We start from the raw sequence: 13640 nt of genomic DNA, 5'->3' as shown, positions 1-13640 counted from the left end.
TAAATAATTGCCACCCACTCTTGTCCAGATTCTTATCTATCAATTCTGATTAGATCAGAACAAGGCATTATTTATTTAGGTGTTTTATTTTGGTACCAGTGTAATACATTGAAAACACTACTGTCACGGCTCCAGAGCCTTTCTAAAAGTGGGAGGCCAACTTCTTGGGGTGTGCAGTGGCTCGTTGAGACCATCAAAAAAAAAAAAATCTAACAATTCTCTGTTCTTTTGAGATTACAAGATATGCTATTTTGTGATGACGAAAAAGCCGTTCCGTTATGTCGTTCCCTAAAGACCTGAATCCTGAAAATTGTATACCAAACCTACTCAGCGAACCTGTGATGCAATTGTGACCCCAACCCCAAGGACACAAAAGGACTGCACCCACAAATCCAAGCCTGTCTGACCTGATCAGAGAGCCTTATTTAGATACGTACTTGTTGCTTCAACCTGTATATAATTCGCATTTATTGTGTTTTTACACAAATTATATGTGCTATTAAACTTATCGCTTATCACAGTACCTGTACCGACCTGGTGCTACAGTCACCGAACCTGTAATGAACTGACATGGTCCCGACCCAGTGTAAAGTCACTGAACTGATCCTACACAGTACAAAAGCCATTCAACCAGTATTGGACTGCTTGGTGCCAACCAGGTTCTGAACCATTACTGCACCGGTCCTGAATCAGCACTGACCTGGTGGTTAAATTCACCAAACCATTACTGACCTGGTACCTTCCAGTTACCGATACAGTTCCAGCCCACTACTAACTGGGCTAAGGTCACCAGTCCAGTACCAAAACAGTCGATATCTGTAAGCTACAACTATAGCTGTGCACTGCATTGTTGCTCCTTGCACTATGCCTGGGTTCTATCAGAGACATGTAAGGCCAGTCTGCCTATTGAAGACAAGCATAGGAGGTGCTTGTCCTGCCTGGGTCCAGAGCATGCCAGCAGGCACTGGCTAATCGCAGCTTCTGCGAATTTTGTGCCCCTTTTTCCCAGGCCCTCACCACAACAACTGCTCTGTCCAAGCTCAACAGACAGGCTATATGTAAAAACCTAGCTGCGTTGGTAGCTGTACCTAGGCAGCTTTGGCTTTCTGCAGGCCTGGTTGAACAGCGACCGCCTACTGGCAGTGACCCACCACTGTCTAAAGGCACTCTCTCGGTGGAAACAGCCGGCCCATCTACACCTAGGCGTAGAACTGGGCAGTGTCGCCAGAAGGGAGGTAGTCCCCATGGACGCATCCAACTTGGGCTGGAGCACCATATGGAATGGCCGGGGTGTGCAGGGCGTATGGAACGCCCCTTGGCAGGGACTCCACATCAGTGTTTTACAGCAGTAAGTACTTTACCTGGCCTTTCAGAATTTTTTGCAGGGCTTGACCATAGGACTTGACATGCAGGCTTGCTGAGCAGCTTTGGCATACACTTCTCAGGATTCAGATCTTTAGTAGGTAAATACCCATTCAGTAATGGTTACATTTCCATTTCAGGAAACCAGGATTATGACAATAACCTAACATTTTCTTGTGATCTCAATAACGCAGGCTTTATTTTTTTCCGATGGCCTCAATGAGCCGGTGTATGGGGTGAGGGTCTATAACAGCAACTAAGCAATGCAATGTGCACATGTTTCTTTTGTCAAAAAGTGAGGGGACAAGGGGGCTGGGGCATGCCTAACTACTGGTAGTGAAAAAACTATGGTGGTGTTTTAAATTTAAAACAACTGTGCCAATGATGAAAAGATTGCTGATAAAATCACTACCAGTTGCATGTTAAGTGACTGGTATAGTTGTATAACTTAAATTATTCACACTATCATTCCAAAATCAAAAGTTCTATAACACTTATTAAATTGTTTACATGTATTGTTTAAAAATGATTATTTATATGCATGTTACAAGCAAAGTTTGTGTACATTTAAAACCTTTCTGTTTAATAAAACTCTTAAGAAGACATGAAAACCTGTCGACAGACAGTAGTGTACATTTCTTCTTACCAGATGTATCTGGTAAGTCTACCAAATGTGTATTCAGAAAAATATATATTCAGGAAGTTGTAGTGATTTTAAAAGCATTACACCTCAACAAAGATGTAACATATGTGGGCAGGCGCATTTCTAAGTGGACTTACTGCCTTCAGAAAAAGACGTGTGAAATATTTCTGAAGCTGTCCCAGGAGCCTTAATTTGTTACACAGAATGTAAAAATAGGAATGCATGCCTTTATCATTAAGAGCTCCAGAAGAGATGCATGTCCGAGCTTCTTGTTGCGGTTAGTAGTGGAAGCTTGGCATACCAATACCTGTCACTGGAAGTCCCCTTAAGCGTGCTCATTTTTTTAAGTAAAAAAGTTCCACACCATATACGTTGGGTGGTCCAGACAAATTTAGCATACTACGTGCACGTTATCATTAGCATGGTATATGATATTTGTTAGAATAAACGTTTGAAAACAAGTCTTTCTGACACATATAATTTGCTTTTAATTTAACTCTATTTTTCCGTTTTTGTTAATGACATGGTATTGGTGTACATTCTCAGTTGTGTAGAATTCTAAAAGACGTTGATTGAATCTTTTTAATTTTTTCGTTTTTTTTTTTTTTTTTTTTACTGCCAAAAAGTACTAAACTTCTAGCCGTAGTAATGCAATAAATAATGTAACCTAACAACTTTCTCCTCTGTGATATTATTGGCGTTTTATCTTGCCAATCGTGACACCTTGGCTCCGCCCCAAAGTGGAGCCTCAAGTACTAAATGCGGTGACAGTGTTAGCTCATAGTCCATTACGCACAGGTAGAGAGAAGGGGTAGTACGGCACAGCCAGCTGGGGATAGTTTACCTCTGATAAGTGTTCTCTGTGTGGGCACACTGTGGATATTGCATCCTCCCTGTAATTGTATGGCTACCACCACTCTGTTAACAATGAGTACAGGGATGAGTCCAGGGCAGGAGGAGCTGTTTTACACCCTGCTCAAGCCTGCGCTGACTGGGGAAAACCTGGAGAGAGACTCGACTCTGTTCGTGGGAGAGGATATGAAGAACTCTGCTGCCAAGATTTTAACACATGAATTCAGCCAGGTAGGGAATATCAACTTATCCGTGTACATGTATGTAAAAGGCACAATGAGACTAGTACAAGGAACAGGATTTCATGAAATTAAAAAGGTGGTTGAAATAGTTGGAGAGTTCTTTTCAACTTTGAAGTTTTGCCTTGGCTTCAACCAACTGCTTTGCTTTTCATGTTTCGAGTTCTTAACATTTACACAGTTCAATTTTGTACAAGAATATATAATAAAACCCACTTTTCGTTTCAATAACATGGGGGGGGGGGGGGTACAACTATAGTTCATTGCTGTTTAGAAAATACCGTACAGGGAGTGTTAAGAGGACACGCCTTAACAGTTTGCTGATGGGGTTTCCTCTTTTTGTGTTTTTGGTGATGCCTTCTTAGATTTCATGTTTAGATTAAGAAAATATCTAAACCGCATACTCGCCATGCTAGAACTGCTAGGTGTGCAACTGTTTACAGCACATCGCATTTATTGCTTGTTGTTTTTTTTTTTTGTTTGTTTTGTTTTTGCTTGGTCTGAAGGCAAATGCATACATTTTAAAGGTCCATGGCTTTCCAACCCCAAGAGGTGGGAGGCACTGTGTGTGGGTGGGTGAGGGTGCTTTGTAAGTCAGCCTTGTTGCCTGGCACTGACTGCGAAGCTCCAGTTGCTTTTGCACTTGACCATCAGCCCGTCAGCAACTGACTCCGCGCCGCCCACGCAACGTCCTCCGAGTAGACCCAGAAAAACTTCCCAGCAATGTCAGGCTCGATTAGAAAACTGTTTGGAAACAGATACATAACCAAACGACAGCTGGAAGATCTAAATTCAGCAAGAGCTCACCACGTCTTAATCAGAACGTTTTCCACTATTCTTTAAAAGCAGTTTGTCGTGATGATTGTCGCGTGCTTTAATTCCGTTTATACGTCAGAGTGTGTGATATATATATATATATATATATATATATATATATATATATATATATATATATATATATATATATATATATATATATATATATTAGTAGTATATGATAGCGGCACATAAAACGGCATAGTTGTAGATGTTTGCCATAAACTGAACATACAATTTGTATGTTCAGTTTATGGCAAACAACTACAACTATACCAATGCAGATGCATGTTCCATTAAGGGATGTATAAATGAACAGCAATGCAACAGATTTTCCGTTTGTCAGCTGGTTCTGTTTTAAGATTTGGTATGAGCTGAGTTTTTACAGGAGAAGGGGGAATGTAGCATAAGCCCATTGAGAAGCACTTGGTAAATGTTTTGCTGATGACGGTACTTGTAACATATCAAGCTTCTTCCACCCACATGCGCTCTAGCACCACCATAGAGAATGGTTACAGTTTAGGCATCAAAATGTCAAGTCTAGTGTTACAATTTTATAGCTTGACATTAAACACTGCTCAAAGGGGTAGTAAGACCATTTAGACACAAATTAATATGTATTCTGTTATTGACCTGCTGAATGTATGTGTATGTGTGTGTATGTATGTATGTATGTATGTGTGTATATATATATATATATATATATATATATATATATATATATATATATATATATATATATATATATATATATGCATGCATGCTGTTTTCATTTTGCTGTCTATTGTATCCGGTTTTTAACACTTCTGTGAAAGTATGTTGCCCAGGTTAGATGTTTTTGCAGTCATGAGGCAGTCAAAGATGTTGAGTAATTCGTTTCACTATAAAAATACACCTGTTACTGAATCGAAGTGGTACAGTAAATATGACACACCTTTTATTGTAAGTTTTTTTAATTTGCTTAATCAGGAAATTCCACTGATTTAAGAAAATAAATAATATGGATACCTCACCAGGAAACTGGTAATCCAAGATAGTCATCAGCATGATTGTTGATGTTATTTATAATGCATACCCAAACAGTATCTAACTTGATTGCATTTCCCTTCCTAGACAAGATTGGAAATGGAAAAGTATCTGACGCCACAGCCTCAGCCTTCACCAGTCCCCACTATTCAAGAACAGAAGAAATTCCGCAGAGACAGTGCTTCAGGGATAGACCAGTTCTTTAATGAGGATGAAGGGTTACCTTATAGCATCAACATGAACGTCTTCCTACCTGACTTCACACATCTGCGGACTGGTTTGTTCAAACCCCAGAGACCGGCCATGACCCAAATAAAGACCGAACCTGTCGGCTCTTACAGCCAGCAGAATGGTCCCACTAACATGGCACAGACCCTCCCCGAATTCACAAGTGTGTTCAACACTTCCCAGGGAACTCGTGTCAATGGCATCTATATTAAACAAGAGATGCCTTCTCCAGAAATTCCTCAGCAGGGTCACTTGTTTCATAGTAATGCCCACCTGCCTTCTGCGATGTCTGATTTGAATGATCTTCATTTAGCCAGCCAACAGACTCCCGTAAAACAATTTCACTGCATGCCTGATGACACCTTTACAGTTCCAACGCACTTTCTTCATCAACAGCAACATCAGATAAAACAGCATCATGCATCCTATTTCCCCCCCTCCCCTCCAAGCTCGGAGCCAGGCAGCCCCGACAGGCAGACAGCATTGTTACAGAATTTCTCTCCTCCTCCTTCCTACGCTGCAAGCATCGCTTCCAAGCTGGGGGTCCAGAATCCCAATGTCTCTCCAGCAATGCAAATAACCCCGCAGTCCATGCCAGTCCGGTTTAACCGCAGGACCAACCCAGACTTGGAAAAGAGGCGCATCCATCATTGTGACTTCCAAGGTAAGTGAAGAAGCCTTGTCTGTCTTTTTACTTCCAGTGCTTGGCCAGTAGTCCTAATATTCAAGAGGACTCCATGCAGTATAGAAATTACCAAACCAGATGCATCTAGTTTGTGCAGTACATTTTCATTAAAGGAAAATATTTAGATATTAGAATAACACTTTAGCATGGTAGCTAAAAGGGGGTGGAGAGGGGAGTGTGAAAAATAAATGTATCTTAATGTCGGTGTGTTTAATTTCTTTTTTTAGGTTGCACAAAGGTGTACACTAAGTCTTCTCACTTAAAAGCCCACTTGAGAACTCATACTGGTAAGCATATTTTATTTATTTTCTGTTACAGGTCACAATGTAATCCCAATGACTGTATAGGTCTGATTTTACCAAATCTGAGGATTCCCCACCTACAAACTCTTGGTGTTGACAAACTTTAGAAATACTTAGAAACTAAGAGACATTGAATTTTAAACAACAAGGTTAACCGAGTTTGTTGACATTCTTGGGAAATGGACTTTGCCAACAACTCTGGATAAGACAAAACGCAAGGTCTTATCTGAGGTTTCAGGTTGTCAGACACACCTTTCATTGAACACTAAAAAGATCACTAAAACATTGAATACAAATAAAAGGTTGTAAAGTAAATTTTAGAATAAACGCCCATATTTATTTAACTGACTTTTTATATGCATACAGATGCCCATATTGTGATAAAGCACAAAGACTGTTTTTTCTTTCTTTCTTTCCTCTAATAAAAACTGTAGACTAACACACTAAATATTACATGTAATTTAATTCATATGCAGTTCTGTATTGAGACAACACTTAGGTGAATGCATTGTAAATCCTGCACAGCTAATTGTAGTTATAAAAAGGGCCATAATACCCACAGGCATGTTGGTATGGAAATCGTGTTAGAAAAATTAGGAATATTATCACTTGCATAACTATCGGCCATTATAAATCTAAACTGTCTGTCCAATATTTATCCATTGGCATAAGAAGGTCTGAAATTGTGTGTTATATGTAACATATCTATTACATTTTGAAGGACTGCCATAAATTCTGCCGCCTTTATTGGGACCATCTAGTCTCATACTCGTTGAACTGGGGGAAACAATCACAGTCATTTTTTTTTGGTCAATAGTTAATGGCCTGTATTTAACGATTTGTCTTGAAAGATTTGACGTTTTGTTTGAAAATAAGTTCGTAACCCTCAACCTTTATAAAGTTTTTTTTTTTTTTTTCCCCTTCATTTTACAATGCCATTTCCATGTTTGTTTTATTTGAAGTGTTTAAAGTTAAATTTAAGTTTTAATTTTGCTTGTTCAGATATAAAAAGGCACAAGTAAACCTCATGTTATTACTTTATGAAAATGTGTCTATGGCCAGTTTACTGTGGAGAAACGGCAATGGCAAGGAATGAAAAAAAAAAGTAAGAAATAAATAAAATACGGTGTCAACTTTATGTATTATTTATTTTGGGAATAAACAGAACAACGTTTAAATTGAGCCGCTGTTTGGCATCCTTTTGTTTTGTAGTTAATTCACTGGAGTAAAGCAAGTCCTACACAACGTATTCTTTACTCCTGGGAGATTTTTCTACTTTTAACATGTTACATATTGTAACGTATTGCTGTAAAATAAAGGCACACACACGGGTCAAGCCTCGTGACCCTGCTGCTATGCTGTCTCTGCCTGCATTCTGAGCAACATAATGACTTATTAATTTTTTAAAACAAACGAATATTTAAGTTATGAGCGAATATCCGAACATGAAAATCCTGTGTTCGTCCCAGCACTAGCACAGAGACATAGTATTGAAGAGGTGCTGCTCTCCACTCCAAATGAAAAGTGGGGATCCACATGTATATAATATCTCAAATATCTGTCATTCAGTCTCTCTGCGTGTCTGTGGGATATTTTTAGCTTTGCAAAGAGCACTAGCTTTTCCCCTGCTATGTGATATAATTGAATGTCCAGTCAGTGGGCTTGTTGACCAACAAAAGCAAAGAAAGTTGCCTGTCAGCATGATAACACTACAGTTATTAAGAAATGGGTTATGTCTGTACTATGGGAATAATGGAAGTTGATTATGCAGCATTTGGTCAATTTAACTTGCACATTTTATGGCATACATTTATATCTAGAAATATTTTTTTTTGTGTTGGTCTTGTAACTGAGATTTTACAAAACTACTGCAATACCTTAATCCTTTCACAAAATACAAAAAATTCCCTTGACATTTTTTGTTTGTTTTTGTTCTCTGTCCAATTCATCTTTTGCAAACTTTCTGGGAGGCCCTGTATGCTTTCTCTGAGCAGTCGTACTCTTTAGAAATCCTGTATCGTTTGAAGCACAGGGCTTTTCCTAACCTGAAAGGGTCTACACAACAGCTAAATAAGTACATGCAGTAAAGACAATCTTGTCTGTCTTTGAGGTGAAAAGCATTGTTTGCAAAATGTGCCTTCTACCTGCCCCTTTGTTCCCGTCTATACCAAGGCTTTAGTTCACTTTGAATGGCTGTTGTGGGAGGAGGGGAAATAATGTATTTATAGAGGTTATTGGTTCTCAAAAAAAAGTATGTTTTAAGTTTCCTGAAAGAGTGTCTTACAATATTTACAATGGCTCGCAAAAGTGCTGTATTTTGGGTAACCTGGTGAATCGCACTGAGGTCCTTTTCCATTGGTAAACCTGGGAAGACCATATACACATTTAATTGTTACCACAAACAACTGTTGATGTAATGAGAAACAGGTGCAGGGTAGCCGAATGTTATGTGCTAATAAGTTATGCCTTATTTAATAACAGACAGGATCTCAGGATTACAAACTCTGGCAACTGTTTAGTGAGATGTTAACTATGTCAGCAGGCCAGCAACCAGAAAAAATCTGTGGAATTTGTCTGTCCTGATACAGCCACATAAAAAAAAAAAAAAAACCCTAAAAAAAAACAATGTACTGTACTTGAAGCTTCATACATCTTTTATGAAGAGGTAAAATAGCAATCCAGATGAGGGATGTGTTCAGTGTATTGCTTGCCATTAATCATTCTTTGATTCCTATGATGTCACAGTTGCCCGATTTAAAGTGGGACAAATTAGCATGCACTAATTTAAAATAAATAAAATACAAATTAAAAAAAAAAAAAAAAAAAAAACTTGCGGGTGTATATCTGCCATCTGTGTAATGCAAATATCTGTAAAAGAGGCCTGTATCATAGATATCTGTGGTCACATCTGTTTTGGTTTTCTGCAGCTGAAAGTTAGTTCATTTTGATTAAGGTTAAACCATTTTTAGCATTACAGTAAACATTTGTGTCGCCTGTCAGAGTGGTTTAACTAGCGTAACAGGTGTTGGTCCGAGTGTCTTATTTAAGAAAGATTTGTTTCCCTGAGGGTCCCCTTCCCCAGGTCTCCAAACACCCCAATGGTTTCTGGGTAAAAGTTTAAAAATGTGTTATCGCTATGAGGTAGTTTTCTTCAGTAAGAGATCGCCAGATTCCCTTGATAATTGACACATTTTTAAATATTGATTTTGCTGTTTTGCTATAATTTGTTGTCTGTTATGGTGAATTTATAGGATTGTATTTTGTATGAGAATTTTTGGTGTGCCAATATGTTTTTCCATCGTGGTGAAACTTCTAAATTTACATTGTCAACACAACACTCTCATTCTCATTGAAGTACATATGTTACATGATATAAACACAGTGAATCTGTTAAAGACTTTCAGTTCACTGACCAGGACCCCAAGCTGTCCTTTAGTCCATCTTTTGAAATATTTGAATTGCCCTTATTATTTATGTTGAATGTAGCATCCAAGTTTCCTAAGCGCTGTTTTTTGTTTTTGTTTGTTTGTTTCAGGTGAAAAGCCATATAAATGCCTGTGGGAAGGCTGTGACTGGCGGTTTGCCCGCTCCGATGAGCTCACACGTCACTTCAGGAAACACACCGGGGCAAAGCCATTCCAGTGTGCAGTGTGCAGCCGCAGCTTCTCCCGCTCCGACCACCTGGCTCTGCACATGAAGAGGCACCAGAATTAGACTCCCTGAGGACGGGCAACTCGGATTGTCCAGTGTTTGTTACCAATATATACTTTTTTGATATGTCGCTGCCACAGCTATATTTGATGATACATTTTCTCACTAAGCTTTTTTATGGGGGAGGGGGGGTTGTGACTTGAACTTTATTTTTGTATAGTTTGAATGCAGCATGGAGGAACTAAGGAAAAGCGTGGTTAGATGGAAGGTTTTGTAGAAGTCTTCTTTTGTGGTATTGATGCAAAAGCAAATGGGAATGACAAAAGCTGGTGCTCGCTACAAAGTTTATTTACATCTCACAAAAACACAGCTTTATATACTGTACCTTTTGAGTTGTTTTGACCAAAGCACTGTTGACTGTAGTGGCAGTTTAGTAAATACATTGGAGGTCAGAGAAACGTGCAATGGAAAGGACAATAACCTTTAGGTACTGTAGAAAGTTTATGTAACCAAAGAACAAAGCTCAGATACTACTTGAAATTGCATAACTTAATTTCTATTTTTTTAATTGGTTCTTATCTCATAGGAAGGACACATATTAGTATTACTAGAAATGTCTTGGTGGTCATGGTTTTTATTTAAAAACTTATGCTAAGCTTTTGTTAAAGGACTTTTGCTACCATACTGTTCATGCAAAACTGTAAGAGTCCCACAAAATACATATTTAGGTATAACGGTGATTTGTTCCTTGTTGGTCTGACATGTCACTATAGGCAGTCCTCCCACTTACGACAGAATTGGTTCCTGGTTCGTGTTGTAAGTGGAAGTGCCGTAGGTCGACGCACATTTTCCCCATAGGAACAATGATATAAATTGGGGTTACGTTCAAGACTCTTTGGCCAGATAATATATCTTTACAAAAATAACCCGTTATATTGTACTCATGCAAATATTTATTTAATTCTTTACACTATATTACTCAGGCATCTATACGGCTTGTTTAAAAGAACAGACTAGGGGCTTTCCAATGACGTATTTATTCAGTGGGCGTATGCGGTACTCCTAGCCAGAACTACGATCGTCTGAAGTTATGTGACAGAGTTCACAGCTTAGGTTTCATTTTGAGTCCATTGCTCTTATCAGACATTGTTTTTTTTTTTTTTATTATTTATTTATTTGCCCTTAACAGTCACAAAAAAATCGCTAGAGTAAGTCAGGGCGACCACGACAGGTGCTGCGGTTCGGACACCGAGCATGCGCACGTGAAGCATGGCTTGTGTCTCACCGTGTCGTAAATGCCATATCGATATTGTAAAGTCAAAGCAGGGTAATAATGCAAAAGAGTCATAAGTGCCGTGCGTCGTAAGTCGAGGATTGCATGTACTACTGCAAATGCCACGCTGACCAGGTCTTAGCGTGTGTTTGCCTTTTAGTGTTTGAAAAAGGTACAATACGGACACATCGCTTTAAATACCTTCAAACAAATGTTACACAGATATTTGTTATAAAGTTGATTCAATTTACCCAAAAAATCATATAAAAATGATACCTCAGAAACCAACCATTGCTAGTTTCTCAAACTGGAAAGTAAACATAAGAGCCGGATTATTTATATTTAAAGCACTGGCAGAAATAGGATCACATTTTATTGACTGGATTTATTTGACCTAAAACTAGTAACTTGCACTTTGTACTGGATCACGGAGCATATTGGGCTTCCCTCCAAACGGTAAATGAATGTATTGCTACATATTTAATTCTGGAAAAAGCTGAACAAGCCAATAGAACATATTTCCGCCATTTCAAAGGATTGGCCAACAGAGGGATCAGACTGGATCAAATTGTTATAACATTATCCCCATGTTTAACATAATAAACTTCAAAGCTGTTTTCAGTTGTGCCATGCTGAATCCTGATGAATATACAATAATATACAATCATGTTTATAATAAACTTATGAACAGTACGTCCACTTGTATTGGTTCAAAGGTATTTTATAATTAAGCCCACAAATCAGGAATACATTTATATACAGCACTAGTTAGAAGCACAATGTTTTACATGGGTCTTTGTAACAGAGAGAAATTCTTTGTTATACAGATATTCCTTTTGTAGCATGGTTATTTATTTCTCTAAATTAAGTTGTCCATTTTTTGGGGGAAAAAAGGTAAACTATAGGCCTGTTCATTTATACAAATAACTGAAATGCTTTAAGAAATGTAAATATTTGGTATCTGATGTACATATTTTGTAAGATGTGTCTAATCTTTGTACTGTACCAGGAAACCGAGGCAAAGAGTTGCCGTCCTGCTTCAGCATTTCATGTGTTTTGTTGTTTTACTTTTTCATTTTTGTAATGTTATATTTAAAACAAAACAAAAAAAAAAAAAAAAACATTTTAAATGTACAATGAAGCTGGCAAAATGTTCACATGTAAATATAAAACAAAATGATGCCTGATTAAAAAAAAAAAAAAAAAAAAAAAAAAAAAACGCTTGTCATTGCTAAGTGTTGATAACCAGATGTTAAATTCACTAATTTTTAAGTTATCCACCATATTTATTTTCAAAAAATAGTCCATTAGTATTTTTAAAATGATGTCCACATGGGTACAGCTGACAAGGTTTCAAGGTGAAATGCAATAATTTGAAAAACTTCTAACTCGTTAATGTTTTGTAGGATGGGTTTCAAAAATAATTTTCTAGACTGACTTGTACCCCACCAGACTAAGACACAACAGGATTTTATGAGCATTTTACTGTACCAGGGAAACCACCAGGATAGCCTGAAAAAAGAAACAAGGACCAGGGGTCACAAATGGAGTTTAGAAAAAGGGGCATTCAGAACAGAAAATAGGAGACACTTTTTTACACAGAGAATTGTGAGGGTCTGGAATCAACTCCCCAGTAATGTTGTTGAAGCTGACACCCTGGGATCCTTCAAGAAGCTGCTTGATGAGATTTTGGGATCAATAAGCTACTAACAACCAAACGAGCAAGATGGGCCGAATGGCCTCCTCTCGTTTGTAAACTTTCTTATGTTCTTATGTTCTTATAGCATTCAACCAACTTTTTTAGGGATTTAATCAAATCATTGGGCACTTTCCTTTCTTTAAACAGTTGTGGCTTCTCCAGGGAGGATATTTGTTTCTCCAAGTCAACCCCTTGGATTTCTTTTAAATAACTTCTGCAGTGAAATTACTGCCTGTTAGTTGAGTGGGGAATATTTAATATATATTTAAGCACAGTAGCTGAGGTTATTCATACTCTAGCCGCCAGTATTCCGTTAGTGATTAAATATTAAGTAGAATTTCATGTTTGCACTTAGAATTATCTGTTGTAAATGCAAAGCAATCCTGTTAACACGCACACTGGTGGATGAATACACAATGTGGCAGGGCAGGAATGGTTGCTAGGTTTTAAGCAATCATTGGAGCTGGAGCTGTATGTTGGCACCTATTAGCAAATAGAGATAAGGCTATCGCAACTAATTTACTTGTAATGAGATTACTTCAGCAAAGTGAAAATATTTGATCTGCATAAGAAAATACACAATAGTAGCCCTTTAATAGTTATGTGGTAGCTGAGATAACAACGTCTGCTATTTTTACTATTATTTTAATGTAATATATGTAGACTTGCTACTAATCAATGTGTTTTTTTTTTTTTTTTTTTTTTTTTTGTCATCTGCAGTTATAATCAATGTTTATTTTTGAGAGAAGTGAACAGTTTTTTTATGTTTATTTTTCAATTCAAGCAGAGAATTAGTGAAATCAAACTGTATGCTTAAAAAAAACACTGCCATTGAGAAACGTACATTCTAATTGAAACAAACGG

At 37.8% G+C, this 13640-nt stretch overlaps 1 protein-coding gene across 1 annotated transcript; it reads left to right on the top strand.

Moving 5' to 3' along the window:
• The first annotated feature begins 2791 nt into the window (after nt 1-2791).
• LOC121320943 (Krueppel-like factor 5) lies at nt 2792-10972 on the top strand. The gene is made up of 4 exons (XM_041259766.1): nt 2792-3088; nt 5026-5830; nt 6079-6138; nt 9689-10972. The coding sequence occupies exons 1-4, from the start codon at nt 2909-2911 to the stop codon at nt 9865-9867; spliced, it is 1224 nt and encodes a 407-aa protein (XP_041115700.1). The 5' UTR covers nt 2792-2908; the 3' UTR covers nt 9868-10972.
• The last annotated feature ends 2668 nt before the right edge of the window (nt 10973-13640 follow it).

This window comes from Polyodon spathula, chromosome 9 (genome assembly GCF_017654505.1).
Source record: "Polyodon spathula isolate WHYD16114869_AA chromosome 9, ASM1765450v1, whole genome shotgun sequence".
In the NCBI taxonomy this organism is placed as follows: Eukaryota; Metazoa; Chordata; class Actinopteri; order Acipenseriformes; family Polyodontidae; genus Polyodon; species Polyodon spathula.
The sequence above is the reverse complement of the archived record's forward strand: the minus strand, read 5'-3'. Positions and strand labels throughout refer to the sequence as shown.